The 21669-nt window shown below is 35.6% G+C and overlaps 2 protein-coding genes and 1 long non-coding RNA gene across 8 annotated transcripts in view; 2 read left to right on the forward strand and 1 right to left on the reverse strand.

Moving 5' to 3' along the window:
* The window catches only part of LOC309627954, a 467251-nt gene that overhangs the window by 192595 nt on the left and 252987 nt on the right, over positions 1 to 21669 (forward strand). The gene's annotated exons all lie outside the window — the stretch shown is intronic.
* Positions 1 to 21669, reverse strand: part of LOC309627834 (bifunctional phosphoribosylaminoimidazole carboxylase/phosphoribosylaminoimidazole succinocarboxamide synthetase) — a 384443-nt gene that overhangs the window by 41599 nt on the left and 321175 nt on the right. The window contains exons 1-4 of one of the 4 annotated variants that reach the window (XM_082390055.1): positions 8344 to 10355; positions 3679 to 3765; positions 1749 to 2183; positions 523 to 612 (exon numbers count right to left, since the gene is read on the reverse strand). In XM_082390055.1, the coding sequence (XP_082246181.1) occupies positions 523 to 612; positions 1749 to 2183; positions 3679 to 3765; positions 8344 to 8725 (994 nt within the window). In that variant the 5' untranslated portion in view covers positions 8726 to 10355. Of the gene's footprint in view, positions 1 to 522; positions 613 to 1748; positions 2184 to 3678; positions 3766 to 8343; positions 10356 to 21669 lie in introns of those variants that run through there. The other 3 variants (XM_082390052.1, XM_082390053.1, XM_082390056.1) reach the window with 3 other exon arrangements.
* Positions 1 to 21669, forward strand: part of PPAT (phosphoribosyl pyrophosphate amidotransferase) — a 36949-nt gene that overhangs the window by 12003 nt on the left and 3277 nt on the right. For 2 of the 3 annotated variants that reach the window (XM_082390224.1, XM_082390222.1), the window contains exons 2-10: positions 10383 to 10449; positions 14975 to 15181; positions 16194 to 16306; positions 16410 to 16555; positions 17084 to 17156; positions 18046 to 18197; positions 18670 to 18797; positions 19756 to 19977; positions 21188 to 21308. In XM_082390224.1, the coding sequence (XP_082246350.1) occupies positions 10383 to 10449; positions 14975 to 15181; positions 16194 to 16306; positions 16410 to 16555; positions 17084 to 17156; positions 18046 to 18197; positions 18670 to 18797; positions 19756 to 19977; positions 21188 to 21308 (1229 nt within the window). The remainder of the gene's footprint in view (positions 1 to 10382; positions 10450 to 14974; positions 15182 to 16193; positions 16307 to 16409; positions 16556 to 17083; positions 17157 to 18045; positions 18198 to 18669; positions 18798 to 19755; positions 19978 to 21187; positions 21309 to 21669) is intronic. The other variant, XM_082390223.1, reaches the window with a different exon arrangement.

Genomic DNA, 21669 nt, shown 5'->3' on the forward strand with positions numbered 1-21669 from the left:
CTTCAGAGTTTCTGAGTCTGGATGGGGCCCAAGACTTTGCGTTTTGAATAAGTTCCCAGATAATGCTGATGCCGCTACACTTTGAGAACAACAGCCTTAGGGAACTTTACTGTCATTAATAATTTTCACCTTCCATTTCTGTATTTTGGAAATGTATTATCCAACAGTACTTCATAATGTTATAACATTCTCGTATATGTTCTTTTTTTTTTAATAGATCTTTATTGGAGTATAATTACTTCACAATACTGTGTTAGTTTCTGTGGCACAACAAAGCGAATCAGCCATATGCATACACATGTCCCCATAAAACTCATCATGAAGACCTCACCCTTATGACCTCATCTAAACCTAATTATCTCCCAACGGCCCCATCTCCAAATGTAATAACAGTGGGGGTTAGGTCTTCAACATACGAATTTGGGGGTGACACAGTTCAGTCTGTAGTAGCATCTTATAATAACATCTTATGTATTTTGTCACAGACCAAAAAAAAAAAAACAAAAACGAATATTGTTTTACCTGTGCCAGGGCTTTGTCTCATATCTGTCTCTCTTAGGTCTTCTGACATATTACTGACCAAGTCGTCTTCAGCTGCATCTCCAGCAATGACTGTATGAACATAGTGGGATATATGGTGGTTTGTTTTTTATTCACTTTCAGATTTGTGTTTTAAGTTCTGATATATTATTTTCCCCTTTAGAGTGAACCTGATACTAAAAACTATGGTTGTTTACTTTTCTGTAGCTTAGATTCCCCATCCTTAAACATATTTTTTAATCTTAGGTCACTATAAATATCTGGTGTTACAAATCTCTTACTAGGTCTTCTGACATAAAACTGACAGTCATCTTCAGCTGCACCTCCAGCAATTACTGTATGAACATAATCAGGCCGCTGCTGTTGGGCTACTTGATCACCAGTTATTTTACATTTTAATTTTAATAGGGGAGATGTATAGTTCTCCAGCAGACCAGTTTCTTTTCTTATCCACCAGTGAAACATTTTAGGACTTCTCACCACCATTTCCCAATCCTAACTCTCTATCCTTTCCCTCTCTTTCCCGTAGACACACACTCATACTCTTAAGAATTAAGACTGCATCATTTAATGATGTTAAGATCTAGAAACATTATGTTTGGTAGAGGTCTTTAAGAACATCTTGTCCAGTCCGCCATTTTACATAGTCAGGTCTAGAGGAGAGACTTGTGAGTTCAAAGTTCCACAGAGACTGAGTTAGAACTTGGATTTCCTGACTCCTGGCCTATAACTCATGCAGTTTATTTCATGCTGTCTGTCATGTCTTTGTGTATATTGCATCTCAATTCTTTGGGTTAAACTCATTTTGAAGAACTTTATGATGTGTCCCAGGACAACTCACACTTACATTCTCACAGGTTTTGTATTTTTCTAAGTTTTTCACTGCCCCTTTTCTGTTTACTCATGATTTTACCACAACTAGTATGAAAATTTGCTTTAACTTCTGCCATCTGGAATTGCATTTTTGCTTTATTAAAATTGGTCTTTTTAAACTTCTAGAAATTCAAACTTCTTTCCTCCTTCTGTGTAACTCTGTACTATTCTCTGTGTTCTGATCAAATATATGTGAAATCTGTTTCATGATAAATTGAGCAATTAGCTTGTTGAATAGCAGTTAATGAAACCTATTTAACTTAGACTGTATTCATGTATTGACATTTTTTTATATGGTAGCATGATGTTAAGATTACTTTTCTTTGCCTTCCTACCTGTCTGATCCTCTTCCATTTTTACATTGGCACATCCTGTGGCTTGCTTTCCATCGTGGGATTCCTGTTCTTGTGAGTTTTCTGTTTTACTGTGTCCCAGAATAGCATCCAACTCAGTAAAAAATTTCATACTCTTAGTCATGCCTAGGTCTTGAGCCATTCTTACAATCTTGTATTCATGTTTTAAGTTTTTGTACTTTGTTCTGCACTGCTTCCAGTCTCTCTCTATTCCGAGTTTCTGAAGCTCGGCAGCAATTTGTTCAAATATCCTTTTATTTCTCACTGTTCCCTCTAGTTGTTGTTGTATGCCTTTATCAGACCAGATGCCTATTAGAGCCCTGACTTCTGGCACAGTCCAGTGTTTTCCTCCTTCATTTGCTACAGCTGGAATGAAAGTTGGATTATTAGGGGGTTCCATTATTGGTGTAGAGTTACCTGTACCGGGTGGGGAGGGAAACAGATATATGGGTTACATACGTCAGCTAAGATAAATAATTGGATGCAACATTAGTAAAGGAAGTAATTTTCTCTGTAGGAGATGGAATGCAAATCATAGCTTAGCTTTTCTCTTAAACTAGTTGGGAAATGGAAGTACAGAACCTGAATCTGTTCCTTACCGTGACAGTGACTGGCTTTAATAAAGCTGTGTTTTTAATTAGTTACATTTCGATCAACTTTCTTCTCTATCGTTTCTTTCTCTTCCATTCCACTCCTTTAGTATGTGGGATGTATGTTAGTATATAGTGAAAGTCGAATATATAATTTTGTAATATTTATTTGTCAAAAGCAATAAATATAATTACATAAGAAAACAGCTTGTTGAAGACAACTTTTTCATGATAGGTGTGAGCAATTTATCTCCTTCCCATGCTTTTTCTTTATCTAATGGTTTCCATTTGCTGCATATCAGAATCTCCTAGGGAGCTTTTATAAACCACTGCCCTCACCCCTCATCCCTGGATTGTGATTCTAGTGTGCAGTTCAGGGTTGAGAACCAAGAATATTCATGAATGAAGGGCTTGGAAGAGGCACATTAATAACTGGTGCTTCCTACTCTTTGTGAAAATAAAAGATGTCCCATTGGTTAAAGACCAAATGCCAAAGTGAAATATTATATTCTTTCAATGCAAGGAAATGTGCCAGAAATTTCATAATGCATTAGGCAGAATGTCTCCACTTAGTTATAAATCCTTTAATAACTTTGTATTACATCTCTGGTACAGTTTTGCAACTCGTTTTATGGTAATGGCATTACTTGACATTATATTGGTTATTTAACAACCCATTATCTTGTTTTTCTCAGATTTCATGTTTAATAAAAAGGTAGTTCAGACCTCAGCATCCATAACATTACTTATTAAAAAACACTATCGTATTTACTTGAGGTACGGAGTTGTTTTTATTTTGTGGTGTATTTAATTTCTTTAAGATGCTTTACAGTCTTTTTCCATACTTGGATTAACTTTCAGTAAGAATTTAGAAGCAAGAAGGAGATTTATGTTGACTTTTTGGGTGAATAAAATCATCCTTGACTTCATTATGGATTTGATATTATTTACTTTCAAATATAAAATTCTGGTTTTCTTAGACCCCAGGAATGCTGAAGTCATATGCTCATTAAATATTAGGCACTTACTATGTGTAATTTTGGCCATCAGATTCCTTACTATGTTTAAAGAATAAAGATTGGAGGTTTGAAGGCTAATATTTCCAGGCAATTTACATTTTGTTAAGGAAATTATTTGTTTTAGAAATGATTTTTTTTTTTTTTTTTTTGTATAGGTTGGTAAAAAAGAGGGAAACATAAATTAATCTTAAGTGTTTCTACCAGGAAAACGCATCCATTTTCTCAGATTTGAAACCAATCTTACTTTCCAATTTGAAATTGGATCAGTTTCATTATATATTTGGCCCACCATACCATACCTACCTAGTTCCATTGGTCTGACATGAGAAACCAAAAGTAAAGGATTTCCTGGGATGTCTTCCTTGTCTACTGATGTAACTGACATTTTGCCTGGAAAGAGAGAATTCCTTTTAGAAATAAGTACGAAGGAAAATTAAAATTGGATTATAACTGATAATGCTAATAGTTTGAGTTGAATTTGTTCATATTCATGAAGGATTATAGATTTGGGGTAGATGCTTTTTGTAATAGTGGTATAATATGGTTTAAATATTTATGTACATAAAGAGAAATCTAATTTCTTCCATCCCATTGACATTTTGAACTTCCACTAGAATTGTTTGCTTATTTTATAAGTTTCTAGAGATGGTTGTAGTTAGTTTTCAAATTAAATTACATCTTTAAAATGAGGTATTTTCTTTTTTTTGTATTTTAGGTGCTTTAACATAGTTGGCCCTTTAAGTGATACTGGTAATGTGAGAGAGAAATCCTGCAATGAGATAATCAGAAAATCTTGTTTTATTGTCATATATGGTCAAATAGCTGAGTTTGTATGTATCTTATGTAACTAGTTGATGGATACATACTAAACTTTCCAGAAATTAATCTAAGTTTTGCTTAAGTGGACCAAGGAATGTACCATTTAAAAGAACCATGCCAGCCTTGAAATATGAAGACATCCTTCCTTGATCTCCTTATATCATTTCCACATGTTTTTCTAATTTTGTTTTACTGAGTAACAGAAATAGCATTATATTTTACATTAGGAGATCAAATGTTAGGTATGATTTTGATGGTGTAAACTTTCATTTTAAAATCACTATTCACCATTATAATTACAAGGCATTACATTAAAGAATAAGAAAATGAATGCTGTTTATCATCTTAAAGATTATACTGGGGATTCTTATATTAAAAAAAAACAAGTGAAAAATAAGGGTAGTATCAGTGTTTTCAAATGGCATAATTATATAAATTTAAAACTCAAAATAAAAATTGTCAGTTTTTAAATCAAGTTTCATAATTATTTGAGGCTAAATTGCAGTTAGGGAATGTTTTGGATTTAGTTGGGAATATGGGAAATAAAAACCTGAAGTTACATAAGAATTCTCTTTAGAGAGAAGAACAAAAGATATTCATATCCCCAGGTAATTTAACAACTGAGCTTGATTAGAACAGCAAGGAAAGGTAGGGTTTGCTATTCTGTTATCTGCTTTAGGGCCTACTTTCATTTACTGAAAAGGTCCTGGAGCTGAACATATAGATGGGGGGAAAAAAGAGAAGCTCTCTCTCCCCAACTTCTTCAGGGGATTTCTCTTTTTTTTCCCTTAGGTTGGTCATTCCTAGCATGAATCCCAAAATTGTATGTTGGGGCCCCATGGCATGGAGATTTTAAACAGAAACACTTAAGTCATTATTCCTAATGCATTTGTATATAGGAAGAGGAGGGAAAGAGAGCGGAAACTTTCTTTCAGTGAAGGAATATGATTTGGCCGCAGTCAGCCAAAGGTATTCTGAGGTTGAGGATAATTACAATTTCCGGAACATGAAGCGTCTTAGAATTTGTATTTGGGTTTTTTGCCAAGGCTCAGTCAGACTACCTGCTGCCTAACAGAGGGGACCAGATCCTCTGTCCTTACCCGTTGCATGAATGCGGTTGATCCCAACAGTAGAAAAGGCACGTTCATTTCCTTCCCTTCCTCTTTTTACCCTACACCAATAAAAATTCTACTGCTTCCACCAAAAACACCAGAAGACATTATAAATGAATTAGACCTGGAGAAAGGAGAGCTTTCTAAGCCTTAGAAAAGAAACTATGTGACTGTGTTAAAACTTTCAACTTTTGTGGGTTTAATAAAAATCAGCCAAACTTGTAAGGCGAAAGAGGTCATGCAGATTTTTCTAAGACCTCAATTGACATGAACAGTCAATTTGTAAAACTGAATAAATATGTAGGAAAATGTTCCACAGCACTAGTAATTAAACAAATGCAAAGTAATTTATTGCATACACTGTTGTACTCTGTTCTTTATTAAATTAGCATACTCCATTATTTATTAAATTAGCAAAGTCTCTCCCCCTTTCAACCTCACTCCATAATCTTACTTGACAGGGTTCTATAAAAGGGACAGTCTCATTGTTAAAGTACAATTCTTTTGGAAAGCAGTTATTTTAGCAATATGTTTCAAAGTAATTATACCCCCCCCGACCAGAAATTGAACTCTTGATAGTCTATCCTAAAATAATAATTTTAAATATGGACAAAAGATAATTGATTGTAGGGAATTCCCTGGCGGTCCAGTGTTTAGGACGTGGCGCTTTCACTGCTGGGGCCCAGGTTCAATCCCTGGTCAGGGAACTAAGATCCCAGTGTGGCCAAAAAAAGAGAAAGGTAATCGATTGCAGCATCCGTTATATAAGGGGGCAAAGACCCAAACTCTGGTATATGCACTCAGTTAAATATTATGGAACCATTAAGTAACATTTAACCCTAAATTATGGTCAATTCTGGGTATAATTTAAAGATTATTTTAAATGTAAACAAAATGCTAATTTTTTTGTAATTTTATAATTTAAAAAATTGTATAAAAACAATCAGTGGTATTGTGGAAGATAATGTGAGAAGGGCCTGAAAACTAGGGAGGCCAGTTAAGAGGTTATCCTAATGTTCCATGCGATGATGAAGTTCTGGATGGTGGTAATGAAAATGGAGCAGAGAGATAAATTTATGAAACACATCAGTAGATTTTTTTTTTAAGGACTTAGTGACTGACCAAAAATCAAGGTTGTCTCAAACATTTCTATTTAAGTGACCAGAAATACAGTGATAGTAAGGTGGAAGCAATTTGTAGGAGGATCAGTTTTGATGGGGAAAGAGAGTTGGTTTTAGAACTGGGTGTTTGACATACCCTAAACATACATGGTTAAGGTGTATTGTGGGCCCTCTGCTTATGAGTGAAATGGGGAGTTTGGAGCCATGCAAGTAGCTGAAAGGGCTAGAAGGTCCCATTAAGAAGTGGAGATACTAGCATCACATCTTCATTACGCCAATCTGTGGTTAAATCAAGGCCTTTCAGAAGCTCAGTGAGTGATTTACTTATTGTTAATCAATACTTAAAGCATTTAGATGATGATGAGTGCAGAGTGATTAACTGAATAAAATAATATAATTACTGTTTAACTTGGTAATGACTGCAAAACTTTCTCAGAATTTGGTTTGGTATTAGAAGTGTAAAGGCAGTAAGCTGGGTGGATTTTTTACCAAAGGATTTTATTATTGAGCTTTAAACACGAAGTTCAGATAACCCAAGTTAACTCAACTGTAATCTCTCATCTTTAACCCCCCTTCTTATTTGGTACCTTTATTATACCACTTACCACTTTCTTTTGGGTTACATTTATTCACAGTTCCCTCCTTTCTGTGGTTATATCCATGAATGCATGTAACTCACTGCTTTGCACACGGTGTACACAGACAGTAGGTATTAAACAGATTTTGAATTGAATTGAACAACTCTGTTCTTAAAAATAGCTACTCTAAGATTTTGGCCATGGGAGAAATCTCATTACTGCCATTGATTTTTCCCAATTTGCCTAGTGATGCATTCGGCTTTCACAGTGAGCAAATTCTATGTAAATAGTGTTGGGTTTAACAACACAACAGCTCAAGAACCTTGTTTTAATAAGGCATATATTATTTTGCAGATATTGTATTTTTTGCAGATTAAAGGTTTGTGGCAACCCTGTGTCAAGCAAGCCTGTTAGCGCCATTTTTCCAACAGCATGCTCGTTTCGGGTCTCTGTCACATTTTGGTAACTCTCAAGATATTTCAAACTATTTAATTGTATTATGGTGATCTGTGATCAGTGATCTTTGATGTTACTGCTACAACTCACTGAAAGCTAAAATGATGGTTAGCATTTTTTTAGCAATGAAGTATTTTTTAATTAAGGTATATACATTGGGTTTTTTTTTAGACCTAATGCTGTTACACATTTAATAGACTACAGTATAGTGTAAACATACTGTATATGCACTGTGAAACCAAAAAGTTTGTGTGACTTGCCTTGTTGGGATATTTGCTTTATTGCAGAGGTCTAGAGCTGAACCCACAATATCCCTGAGATATGCCAGTATTTAAATCATTTAATCATAAATCATTTAATCTATCAAATCTATTTGTTTTACTTACTGTTAAAATGGAGATGTTCTTCCAAACAAGTATTGAAGTTCTTTATCAGTTATTAGTACTTTAGTGCTTTTATTTATAAATTTAGGAAAATGGGAACATAATATAGAGCAGAAAGTTCTGTCTTATTTGGAGCTGTGGGAAAACAACAGTTGAGCAATATTTTTTTTTTTCACGACTCATAAAATTAAGACTTAAAATATTTTCAGAACCCAATCCATTTTCCAAAAACTGCATCAACATGGGTAAGGAGCAGTTGGCACTAGCAGTTGGTGTCATTTTAATGTGTTTTTTCTGTATTTTACAGATTTTTTTAAATGGTTGGCATTAAACTCTTTTTTAAAATTAATTTTTACCTTGTGCAAAATAGCATATACATAACAGGTCAGTTATTTTTCTCAACCTTGATATTTCAGGCTATATTTATCATATGGACTCAAGTCTGGTTCTTTTACAGTTTGTTAGGTAAAAACAAAAGAATGGTACTTTTTCTTTTTACCTTCAGTGATCTCTGGAGCTGTACTTTGGCTCAGCGTTGCCAGGCACCTGTCATTTGCATCTTCCTCTGTTAATTGTGTGGCAGGTTCATACTGCAGGATCGCATCCAAATCATGGAAGAACTTCATAGTTTTAGAGCTGTCTCCAGAGTTGTGGGCATATTTAACTGTTCTGTATTCATATTTGAGATTTTTGTACTTTGCCCGGCACTGTTTCCAATCTCTGTATACTCCTAGTGCTTGCAGCCTTTTAGCAATGTAGATAAATATTCCTTTATTTCTCAGTGTTCCATAAAGTTGTTTTCGTATATTTTTTTCTGCCCAGATACTTAGCAAAGCTTTAACCTCTTCCTCAGTCCAGTGCTTTCCTGCTCCACTCTCCATGTTGAAAGTGACCTGGAAATGATTCACTATTTCTAGCCAAGGTTTTGTTTCCTAGGAAACCAGACGGCTGGTTGTCAATAAGCTCTGAAGAGCTGAAAGGATCTAGTTTAACTGGTTCAAGCTGCCTGAGGGGAGTAACTTGAGAAACTGCCAAATAAGCAGGCTTTGTGATTAAAGAAGCCTGGACCTAAATGATTCCTAATGTTATTCATTTCAGCTTTAAAGGAAAAATTACCCTTGAGAGGAAAGGGAAAGAAAACTTTTTTTGTCTTTATTTCTAGTTTACTATATGATTGTTGATTTTTTGTTTGTTTGTTTTGGAAATGGTTGGCAGAGGTTCTTTCTGCCCTAAGGTTTATGGCTAACATTTTTATTTCTCCTCTGATATGAATCACTTAGTCTTTGAACATTGGTTAACTACAAACCACATCATTTCACTAAATAAATAAATCCTAAGTCACAAATTATTCATTTATATAGGATGTAGAGTATTATGCATGTCTGTTTTCAGCATAATAGTTCATAGTATTTAAAGCATTGGTAAGCTTTTAGTAAAATTTAAAGCATTTAGTAAAATCACTTCAATTTTAATTTTTTAGATTTTTACTTTGCAAGTACATTTAATATTGTAGTTTTTCTTGTCATTAAAATGTCTGAACAATTACAATTTTGGAAAAGATCCTTTTTACCAAATAAATCATGTATTAATTGTTAATGTATACATACATATTATGGTAGAGATTTACTTTTTATTTCTACCGTGATATATATTCTTTGGAACAAAAATTTGTTAATAAACATCTAGTATTTATAGCACTTGTTCAGAACTATTAAAAATTGTTGAGCACTTTGAACCTTTACTGTATCTTTTGAGTTTGTACTCCACTGTGGTGCAGATCCTCTAAGTCTTACCAGTGTGTTACCCTACCTAGCTAGAAGCCTAGCTTCTGGCTTTCTTTGTATCATCACCTAAAAATACTAATGCAGGAAATGAGATACAGAGTGCCTCATCAGCTTGGGGTTTTTTGAAGTAGCATTTATTTTCTGAAGACAAAAGTGATAGCTATTTGTCAGAAAAAATTTGATGAGTGCAAAAAGCAAAACAAAACAAAAAAATAAATTTTGTTCATAATTCCAGTACCCACAAGCATTTTACCTGCTATTTTATTTGGAGCTTTTTATTTATATCTACATACTCAACCTTATTTAGAGGTCACATAATACAGAGGTTAGAAGTACAAGTTTTGAAGTCAGATTGTCTGTGTTCTAATCCTGGCCGTGCCACCATTCTCTGTGTGGCATTAGACAAGTTACTTCTGTTTGTTTAGTGTTGTCCTTTTCTGTAAAATGTGAATGGTAATCATAGTACCTACTTCAGAGGATTGTTTTCAAAGCCTAATAAATTAGATCATTCATGTAAATGCTTAGGACAGTGCCTGGCATATTAGTTAGAACTCAGTCTCATCTGCTGCTATTGCTAATTGTTGTCATTGTCATCATCATGACATGATGTGGAAGTGGCACTAGTGCTAGTAGCATTTACTGTGTTGTCAGACTGAGTTCATGGATGTTATTGAGAAAAGTATGTTTCATAAAAGTCATTAAGAAGCTTATCAATGGGGTAAATTTAACAGCTGATACCTTTTTATATTCACAGGGGTCAGGAGAGTGCTGGTATTGTGACCAGTGATGGGAATTCGATACCAACATTCAAAACACACAAGGTATAGTTAAGCATTAAAAAATGTTGAGTATAAAGGTAACAATAGCCCAAAGATAACTAGTATATAGTGGTGAGGGGAGGAACTTTGAATGAAAATAATCTGTAATTAGAAGTATAGTTGACCCTTGAACAATGCAGGTTATGGACGCTGACCTTCGTGGAGTCCAGTATCTGCATATATCTTTTGACTCCCCCAAAACTTAACCACTAATAGCCTACTGTTGACGGGAAACCTTAACTGATAACATAAACAGTTGATTAACACATATTTTGTATGTCATATGTATTATATACCGTTCTTACAATAAAGTAAGCTAGAGAAAAGAAAATATTATTAAAATCATAAAGGAGAGAAAATACATTTACAGTATAGTACTGCCTTTATCGATACAATAAGCTTATGTTGTCTTTTTACAAGATAAATTCTGTCGGTACCTATGTTAATGTCTTAATAATATAGAACACTGTATATGTTATATGTATTACTAACACTAGACCTCAAAAATGAAAAGATAATGTGAAAAAATTCATATTTATAGGTATAACAATTCATGCATTGGTAACAAAGAAGCAGCAATATGATTGCTTTATGGTTGCCTAGCCTATACACTAATAAATGAATCGTTATAAAGTATCACTCACTTTATGCCTATGTAAGGATGGACTATCCACTTTAATACCGGTCTTGCACATGATGTTGTACACGATGACTACTTAGGCAATGGTGATGGTGGTGACACAAAAATGTCTCATACGGTTTTTGCTGTACAGTTACTAGATTTTCACAAGAAGACTCTCACACATCCACAACAGATAAGTTTATTAACTGTACAGTATGTTGATGATTCACTATTCATTAAGTGGAAGTGGATCATCATAAAGGACTTCATCCTAGTAGTCTTCATTCCTAATGAGTAGGCTGAGGAGGAGGAGGAAGAGGAGGGGTTGGTCTTGCTGTCCCAGGTGTGGAAGAGGTGGAGGAGGTGGGAAGGGGAGGCAGGAGAGGCAGGTACACTGTATGTAACTTGATGGGAATATGTCATAATTTCTGTCTGACTTTTTTGCTTTTTTAATTTCTCCCAGAATGTTTCTATGTGGTACCAATCGTTCCACGGTTTGCTTTAGTTTCAGTGCCTGTATCATAGAAGGGTCCATGTTGTAAAAGAAGTCCAAAAAGAGTCTTGAATAATCGGAACCCTACTGCCAGAGTGTCAGTTTGTTTCTGGCACTGCTTCTTCTGTGTCTTATTCCTCATCATCTGGCACTGGTTCGAAAGCACTCATCTCCACCAAGTCATCTTCTGTTAATTCCTCTGGTATGGTGACTGTTAGCTCTTGAATTTCTCCAAGATCCCTATCTTCACCTTCATCCCACACACCTTCATCCCATCCCATTTATATTTATTTATATATTTATTTTTATTTTTTATTTTTTTGCCATATCCACAATCTTTTTCATGATTTCTTTGACTGGTTCTGTCGTAAATCCTGTGAAGTCGTGCACAACATCTGGACACAGTTTTCTCCAGCAGGAATTTATTGTTTTGGGCCTGACGGCTTTTCCAGCTTTTTCTCTAACAACAGCGGCATCTTCAGTGGTGTAATCCTTCCAGTCTTCCATGATGTTCTTTCTGTTGGGTTTGTCTTCCATGGCGTAGACAGTCCTCTCCATACAGTACCTTGTGTAATGAGCCTTGAAGGTCCTTATGATCCCCTGATAGGGAGGCTGAATTAGAGATATGTTTGGCGGCAAGCACACCACTTTGACCGCTTGGGTCTGACCGTGTTGAACTCATGGGGTTCTGGGTGGCAGGGGCGTTGTCCAATATCAAAAGAACTTTAAAAGTCAATCCCTTACTAGCAAGGTACTTCCTGACTTCAGGGATAAAGCACTGATGGAACCAGTCCAGAAAAAGTGTTCTTGTTGTGCAGGCTTTCTTGTTGTACAACCATGAGTTAAAAGACTAGCAGCCGGACTTCCCTGGTGGTGCAGTGGTTAAGAATACACCTGTCGGGCTTCCCTGGTGGTGCAGTGGTTGAGAATCTGCCTGCCAATGCAGGGGACACGGGTTCGAGCCCTGGTCTGGGAAGATCCCACATGCCGCGGAGCAGCTGGGCCTGTGAGCCACAATTACTGAGCCTGCGCATCTGGAGCCTGTGCTCCGCAACGAGAGGCCGCGATAGTGAGAGGCCTGCACACTGCAATGAAGAGTGGCCCCCGCTCTAGAGAAAGCCAGGGAAGCCACAACTAGAGAAAGCTCTCGCACAGAAACAAAGACCCAACACAGCCATAAATAAATAAATAAATAAAAATTTGTTAAAAAAGGAATACGCCTGTCAATGCAGGGGACACGGGTTCAAGCCCTGGTCCAGGAAGACCCCATATGCCGCAGAGCAACTAAGCCCGTGCACCACAACTACTGAGCCTGCGCTCTAGAGCCTGTGAGCCACAACTACTGAAGCCCGCACGCCTAGAGCCCGGGCACCGCAACAAGAGAAGCCACTGCAATGAGAAGCCTGTGCAACACAACGAAGAGTAACCCCTGCTCTCCACAACTAGAGAAAGCCCGCATGCAGCAACAAAGACCCAACACAGCCAAAAATAAATAAATAAATAAATTTATTTATTTAAAAAAAAAAAAAGACTAGCAGGTGCTGTTTATCTTTTCCCCTCAAGGCTCGGGGATTAGCAGCTTTATAGATAAGGGCAGTCCTGATCCTAAACCCCACTGCATTTGCACAAAACAGGAGAGTTAGCTTATCCCTTACTGCGTTAAATCCTGGTGCTTGCATTGCTTCACTTCCTTACTGATAAATGTCCTTTGTGGTATATTTTATTTCCCACAGTAGGGCACTTTTGCGTTAAAACCTTTTTTTTTTTTGCGTTAAAAACCTGTTCAGGCAGATATCCTTTCTCCTCAATGATTTTCTTAATGCTGTCTGGGAACTTGTCTGCTGCCCCTTGGTCTGCAGAAGTCACTTCTCCTGTTATCTTGACATTGTTTAAGCTAAATCTCTTCCTAAAAGTATCCAACCATCTTTTACTGGCATTTAATTCTGCAGCTTTAGATCCTTCACCTTCCTTTTGCATTGCCATCATATAATGACCTCACTTTTTCTCGAATCATATTAGATAGGTATGCCTTTCTTATAACAATCATGCACCCACATAAAAGCTGCATTTTCAATATGACATAAAAGGGTATTTCACAAAAAGTGCAAGATTTTTGTGCCTGCTGGTGTAGCTGCAGCAACGGCTTCACATATTTCCTTTTCTCTTTTTTTACAATGGTCTTTATGCTGGATTCATTTATCTTGAAATGGTGGGGCAGCCGCAGCTGCAGACCTCAGTCTACAGTAGACATCAAGCAATCCAACTTCTTCTTGTAAAGGCGTGACTGCTTCTTGGGAGCACTTCCAGCATCACTAGTGGCACTTTGTATGGGTCCCACGGTGTTACTCAAGGTTTACGGTATTGCAGTAAAACACGAAGAAAAATACGCAGGAACTGGGAGAGGAGACATTTTACTGCAATAGGGAACTTGAGGTAGAGATGAAGGGCTCACCCGGAGAGGATTAGTGCCACATGGCATTTTAAGTGGGTACTTGCAGCACTTGAGCTCCCTGCAGTATTAACAGGAGGGGGCTCCGAAGTTATTACAGTATTACTGTACGGACTGCAGTTCATTTTATGCAGTTATGATGTAATACTGCACCTTTATGTTTGTTTACATTTCTCGAAACAGCAAATAGCACAGTTTATGGTTTATGTTTGTTGTGTGCATAAGTTTTGATAAATGTTAACATTTTGTAATAGGATTGTGTATATTTTGTGGTAGTAAATGATAAAATAGACTAGTATCTACATATATTTTATTCATGACATACCCATCTTTTTCTTAATTTTTTTCAGTTACTCTAGGCTACACGGTTCATCTGCCAAGTATTTTTAAATTGTTGCAAATCTCCAAAAAAATTTTCTGATATATTTATTGAAAAAAATCCATGAAAAAGTGGACCTGTGCAGTCCAAGCCTATATCGTTCAAGGGTCAACCATTTCTATTTGTCATTTCTATTTTTATTTCTCTCCCAGTGATGATTTGCTAGACTGACTCAGACAAGTCATTTATTTGAATACTTTAACATGCTTTAATTTAAAATTACAAATAATTTAGTTTATTGTATTTGACAAATGTTAGCTTAGTACATCTGTTCTTCAATGTTTTATCAAAAAGTATCCTATAAAACAAGCACTTCAACATTGTGACTACATTAAATACCACTGAATTTTTCACTTTAAAATGGTTAATTTTATGTTATGTGAATTTCACCTCAAATATATATTTTAATGCATCACAGTTCTTACAATTAGGTTAGTCCCTTTTTTTTTTTTAAGATTAGAATTCTGAAGCACAGAGAAATTAAGTGAACTGCATTTTGTAATTTGGGATTGTCTGAGCAGAGACATATAAAAATGCTACTAGTGTTTTTTTCCCTAAAATGAGCTCTTACTTTGACTTTGCAAGGGAATGGGTCTTGTAAATCACGTCTTTACTGAAGACAATTTGAAGAAATTATATACTTCAAATCTTGGAATTGGACACACGAGGTACGCCACTACAGGAAACTGTGAATTAGAAAATTGCCAGCCCTTTGTTGTTGAAACACTTCATGGGAAAATAGCTGTGGCACATAATGGTGAATTGGTAAATGCTGCTCGCTTAAGGAAAAAGGTAAGGTTTTTTTAATGCTTTTTTCATGATTGTAATAAATTACTGAAAAGAAGTTATTGAGGAACTTGGAAAAGGATATTATCCTATTGTTGCTACCTGTTATCTAACTGCAAAGAACAACTGTATCAGAATTAGCTGGAGTACTTGTTATAATTACAAATTCTAAGAGATTCCTCCCCAGAGTCTGGGGAGGGACTGGTTGCTGAGTCTGCATTTTAATAAGCTCCTAAGGTGATTCTGATGCACTGCTTTGGAGTTGAGATTTGGAAAATTGATTTAAGTATTTCCAGAACTTTGTCCTGCCCTCTTCTTAAGCTCTGGCATTGTCATTACAATAATACAGTTTTTTTCCTCCGAAATGAAAAATTTTTTTTTATTCAGACAATTTAAAAAATATAAATATGAAGTAAAAATTATTTAAAAACTCACTATTTAGAGGTACCACTGGAAGTTCCATCCTAAACAATACCCAGGTCATTATTTTTCGCCTAACCCCTTACCCAGATGCTAGACTTCACCTCTACGCATTTCGCTGCATCAGGGATGATCAGTGAGGATGGGTAGCCACCGTCACCACCACCAAAAAATCTGAGTTGAGAGTCTGCACTGCAGTGTGCCACTCTTACGGGAATGTGTCCTATCTGTCAGGAGTGTCGAGGGCTGAAAAAGTTAGAACCATAATCCCAAACCCTCATGCCTTCTCCGTCCCCCTCCTCCAGCCACCCACTGCAGGTCTACATTCCATCAAACTTAGTTTTCAAAAGCTTTCCTGTATACCTCCTAAAGCACTTTTTCCCCCCTTTTTTTCCTGTTTGAAAAGATTCAGACACTTCCCATTGCCTCCAGCAGCGGTTCTCCGTTATTATGCATACACACCTACAATTGGTAGGAGGCAGGATTCCTTAACTGAGCATCTACACAATGCCTGATCTCTTCTCTTGGCAGGCTATTGGGTGAGGGGTGAGTTAAAGCTTCCCCTCTAATGATTGCAACTTTTCTCCTTTCCAAATAGCTTCTGCGTCATGGTATTGGTCTGTCAACAAGTTCTGATAGCGAAATGATCACCCAGTTACTGGCGTATACCCCTCCTCAGGAACAAGATGACACCCCAGACTGGGTGGCAAGGTAATGGTAAAAGTAGGCTGAGTGTGCAGCTCTGGTAATGAGAGCTTGGTCTTGCATGTGTTTATAACTAAAATTATTCATTCAATTATTTAATTGATTCCAGGATTAAAAACTTAATGAAGGAAGCACCCACGGCATACTCGCTGATTATAATGCACAGAGATGTGATTTATGCAGTACGAGATCCTTATGGAAATCGTCCTCTGTGCATTGGTCGTCTTATTCCTGTATCTGATATAAATGATAAAGGTAATGAACTTCAAAAGAAATATAATTTTATAATGCTTTCCCAAGTCATTGTCCTACTATTGGCACACCCTGAAATCTTTAGGTATAAGGAGCTTATTGAGTAAAAGCTAGGTAAAAAAGAAAAAAATGGCACTTAGTTTTCAAAGTACGTTTCCTTGAGTATTTCTGAGCTGAGCCATTTTTAATATATTTAATGGACATTCCTGTTTTGTCCTGTCTGAGTGGCCTATTCATATCCTTTGCCCAGCTTTTTCATTTGTGCAGTATGATTTCAGTGATTTTCTTTTTGACTTATCAGATGTCTTATTCAAGCCATGAAACCATATTGTTTGAAGGAATCCTGGGATTATTAATTTTATCTTTGTTTCTATTCAAATGAGGAACCATATGCTCTTAAAGTCATAGTAATGGATATTCTATGAGCTCTTTTGCTTACCTATTTGGTGTTTAACTGTTCTCTTGAAATACGTAGCCTCTTTTAAAATTTCTTGAATTCAGTAACTGAATCGATTGTCTTGTGATTTACAGAAAAAAAATCTTCAGAAACAGAAGGATGGGTGGTGTCCTCAGAATCTTGTAGCTTTTTATCTATTGGTGCAAGGTAAGTTTTATCTCACTCAGCAGATCAACTTTTTCCACATCAATAAAAAAAATTTTTTTTGTTTCTGATGTCTGCAAGAATACATGTTTATAAATGCAGTTCCTTTTGTACATTGTGCTCAGCAGTTGCACTGACATTAATGTCCCAGTAATACCTTCTAATCCTGGAACTGGCATCCTGTTTTCAAAATACCATGCGACTTATTTTAGAAAGGAAGAATCTCCTCAACAAGTAATAGTTATGAGCAAAAAATTTAAGCCAGGATAAAAATGTTCTCTTTAGCCTTCATGTTTTTAAAAATCAATAAAATATAGGGCTTTTAATTTTTTAAATTCTAAATTTGAATTTAAGGGTAACAGATTTATGGAAATTACTGCTGGAGGAATACTAGTTTTTTTTTTTTAATAAATTTATTTATTTAGTTGTTTTTATTTTTGGCTGCATTGGGTCTTTGTTGCTGTGTGCGGGCTTTCTCTAGTTGCAGCGAGTGGGGGCTACTCTTTGTTGCAGTGCGCGGGCTTCTCATTGTCATGGCTTGTCTTGTCGGGGAGCACGGGCTCTAGGTGCGGGCTTCAGTAGTTGTGGCTCATGGGCTCTAGAGCACAGGCTCAGTAGTTGTGGTGCACGGGCTTAGTTGCTCCGTGGCATGTGGGATCCTCCTGGGCCAGGGATCAAACCCGTGTCCCCTGCATTGGCAGGCAGATTCTTAACCACGGTGCCACCAGGGAAGCCCAGGAATACTACTTTTTAATTTTTTAAGCCAATAGACTTTATATTAAATTGAGCCATTTTTCCTTTATAAGGGAAGGGACTCTGTGTGCTTTATAATAGATAATTTGCCTTAATTTGACTGGTTTATTTATAGTCTTCTTTAATATTGTTTCCCAAGATATTACCGTGAAATCTTGCCTGGAGAAATTGTGGAAATATCCAGACATAATGTCCAAACTCTTGATATTATACCAAGGTCTGAAGGAAACCCAATGGCTTTCTGTATCTTTGAATATGTTTATTTTGCAAGACCAGATAGTATATTTGAAGGTAAGTAAAATATCTCTAACTATTGATATAAATCTATTATTTACCTCATTGAAACATGGCAATTCTTGGGCCCAAAGGCTTACCTGGCTCTTTGAAGGCACATAGTTATATGTTGCGAATTTTGGGACTGAGCTTACAAGTCATAAGATCACAGTTTTTCCTTTTCATCTGACTCTTGGATTTTGTTTTCCTTTTAGGAGTAAGGATTATGATTTTCAGATATGTATTAAGGTTAATTCTTTTTTTAAAGAGTGAATTCCCCCAGTTTATGTGTTTCCACTTTAGTGGTTTTTTTGTCTTGCTTTTCTTTTTCAATTAATTTATTTATTTATTTATTTTTGGCTGTGTTGAGTCTTCGTTGCTGCACGCTCAATTCTATAGAGTTCTAACAAGCTAGTTTCTTAGAATAGTGATATTATGCTGTGCTATATTATAGTAAGTAAAAATTTATTTCCTTTTCCAAACATTCCAGACCAAATGGTTTACACAGTAAGATACCGTTGTGGTCTGCAGCTGGCAATTGAAGCCCCTGTGGATGCGGATTTAGTTAGCACTGTCCCGGAATCTGCTACGCCTGCTGCCCTTGGTTACGCAGCAAAGGTATTTTCTCTTAATTAACACACAGTGATTTGCTCATTTAGCACTGAGATTAGAAATCCATGTATATAAAGAGAAACTCATCAGTTTATTGTAAGGAAAAAGAAAGTGTTAGTTCCTTTGCAAGAGTTACTTATTTTCCAGCCTTTTCATTCAGTGGCACTATTTTTTAATGGGTCCACAAAAAGTTGACCCAAAGACTAGGAAAACGATCCCCTTCATTTTAAACAAATAATATCGTGACTATATATAGAATTTAGTGGTAATATTTGCTTATTATTAAGTACCCTCACAAGCCACTGGTGTATTTATTCCCTACTGAATGTGGGTGATAATAAAGTTGTTTATGTTAATTTTGTATAATGTTCTTAGTACTATACTTAATTTCATTTTTCATAACCAGGTAGAATGTGTAATTATAGTGATCCTGGTGTATAATACCCAACATTCACTACGTTGGAAAGTTTAGTTTGTGAATTTTTAAATGAAATAATATGCACACATTTTAGAGAAGTATTACCTTGTTAGATGGATAAGTCACCTCCTGTCCCTCAGAAAGTATCTCCTTAGCCTACTGGTTTTAATTCATTTCCGGCTGACAATTTTTAAATATGTGAATTTTTCTGACAGTGATTTATTCTTTGTCATGTGTTCACATTCTTGGTGTTTTTTTCCAAGATAGAGAAATAATATGTGTTTAAGAAAGAAGCATTACAAATTCTAGCAAAATGAATTGTTTTTCCTACTAAGTAGAGGACTTTCAATAATTTTTCTTTTTGCGTTTTCTTCCCTACAGTTTAAATAGTGAAGGAAAATTATAGATGATGGAGAGCTCAGAATAACAACCACATTTAAAATTTTTTACATACATGTTATAACGGAAACATGACCTAGAGAAAACAGAACCCTAGAGTTCTCTGTATATGTGCTACTCATTGTCCTTTTATTCCTTCTCTGTCAGTGTGGGCTTCCATATGTGGAGGTGCTATGTAAAAACCGGTATGTAGGAAGAACATTCATTCAGCCAAACATGAGGTTAAGACAACTTGGTGTTGCGAAAAAATTTGGAGTATTGTCGGACAACTTTAAAGGCAAAAGAATTGTTCTTGTAGATGATTCAATTGTGAGAGGCAATACCATTTCACCCATAATCAAATTGCTCAAAGAATCTGGTGCAAAAGAGGTAAGTAATGTTAAAACACCTATCCTGAAGCACCAATAATTACAATATGATAGTCATGAAAATTTTATGTTAAAATTTTTATAAACCTAATTTTAAAACTAACAGACCACAAAATAGAATACTTTTAAATTTGTAGAGTATTGATTACTTTTTCTTTTTGAAGATATAGAAGCAATCCTAGTGTAATAAATTTGACACATTAGGTTATATTTTCAAATCTCAAAGCTTATTCTAACTAAATAGTTCAGTAATTCAAATTACTGAAGTGAGATATCATTTACAGCTAATAGTTGATCAGATTTAGAAATAAAATCTATTGTGGAGAAAATGGTATAGAAAGCAGTATGACAGTCTATTTAGAAAGCAAGTTCAGATCCATTACAATAGTAAAAAAGAATAGACACAAATAAACAAACAAAAGAACTGGAAATAGGTCATATATCTACCAGCAGGAAATAATTTAGTAAATTGATACATCAGTATGATGAAATACGATGCAACCATTAAAAACTATGATTATGAAGACTGCAAAACACGGGAAAATCTTTGCTGTTACAAGAAAGGTAAAAAGTAAATGTGGACACTGATTATAGCTATGTAAATGTTCCTGACAAAAGGCAGAATATAATGATAGATTAAAAAAATAGACAAACATAGCTCTTTGTAGTAGTAGTAAGGTTTTTATTATATCCTGGTAGATGTTATTTTTCTTTTTAAAAAGGTAAAATAAGAGGTAGGCAAAGGTGCCATTCAAGTGTTAGAAGAAAAGAATGAAGGTGGTCCTAGGAATATAATAAATGAGAAATGACAGATCAGAAGAAAGCAAGGTCCTTGTTAGTAGGTGACAGAAGGAAACAATGGGCATCTCTGTAAAAAGAACCCTTTACAAGTGGCTAACATTTTGAAATTCTTGTTCAGGACACTTTGGAGTCTAGGACAGGGCTGCTCAAGTAGGATTCTTGGTAATGAATTAATTCTAAAAGTAGTTCTGACTGAACACTGGAGTTCTATATGTATATCACATGATTTTCTAGGATTCTTTTCCACCTATTATAGTGAAAGAAATTTTTTAGTATGCTTTATTACCCGTATGTTGTTAAAGTATTCTGTAAAACAATTTTATGTTGTATTTGTCAGTGACAGAATTTTGCATAATTGTTCTTACAGTGAATATCAAACTAATGAATGTGTGAAATGATTTCTTTCCAAGGTACACATTCGCGTAGCTTCACCACCAATTAGATATCCATGCTTCATGGGAATAAACATACCAACAAAAGAAGAGCTTATTGCCAATAAACCAGAATTTGAGCATATCTCAGATCATCTAGGTAGGTATTACAATTTCTATAAAATTTTATCTTTATTCATTTATTAACAGAAAATCCAAGCTTGTTCATCTTTACACTTTTAATAAAAAATAGTGTTCAGTATTTATTGAAAGTAAATGTTGTATGTGTTGAGCAGATGAATAGTGAGAGAGCCTGATATGTGTGGACACCATAGTGAGTGCTGTGATGGAGAGCTAGGCTAAGGTGAGATCAGAGAAGAAGGAAGAAAGGCTTTCCTAGTAGAGAGAACTGCTAATCAGTTAAAGCCTCCCAAAGGTCAGATCAGAAGAAAAACAAAAGCAATTTCACCACAGATTCTAATAGAATAATTTGGATGTGGGTACAAATCAAAAAGTGAAAA

The sequence above is a fragment of the Balaenoptera borealis genome (genome assembly GCF_965194805.1).
Source record: "Balaenoptera borealis genome assembly, chromosome: 4".
Classification (NCBI taxonomy): domain Eukaryota; kingdom Metazoa; phylum Chordata; class Mammalia; order Artiodactyla; family Balaenopteridae; genus Balaenoptera; species Balaenoptera borealis.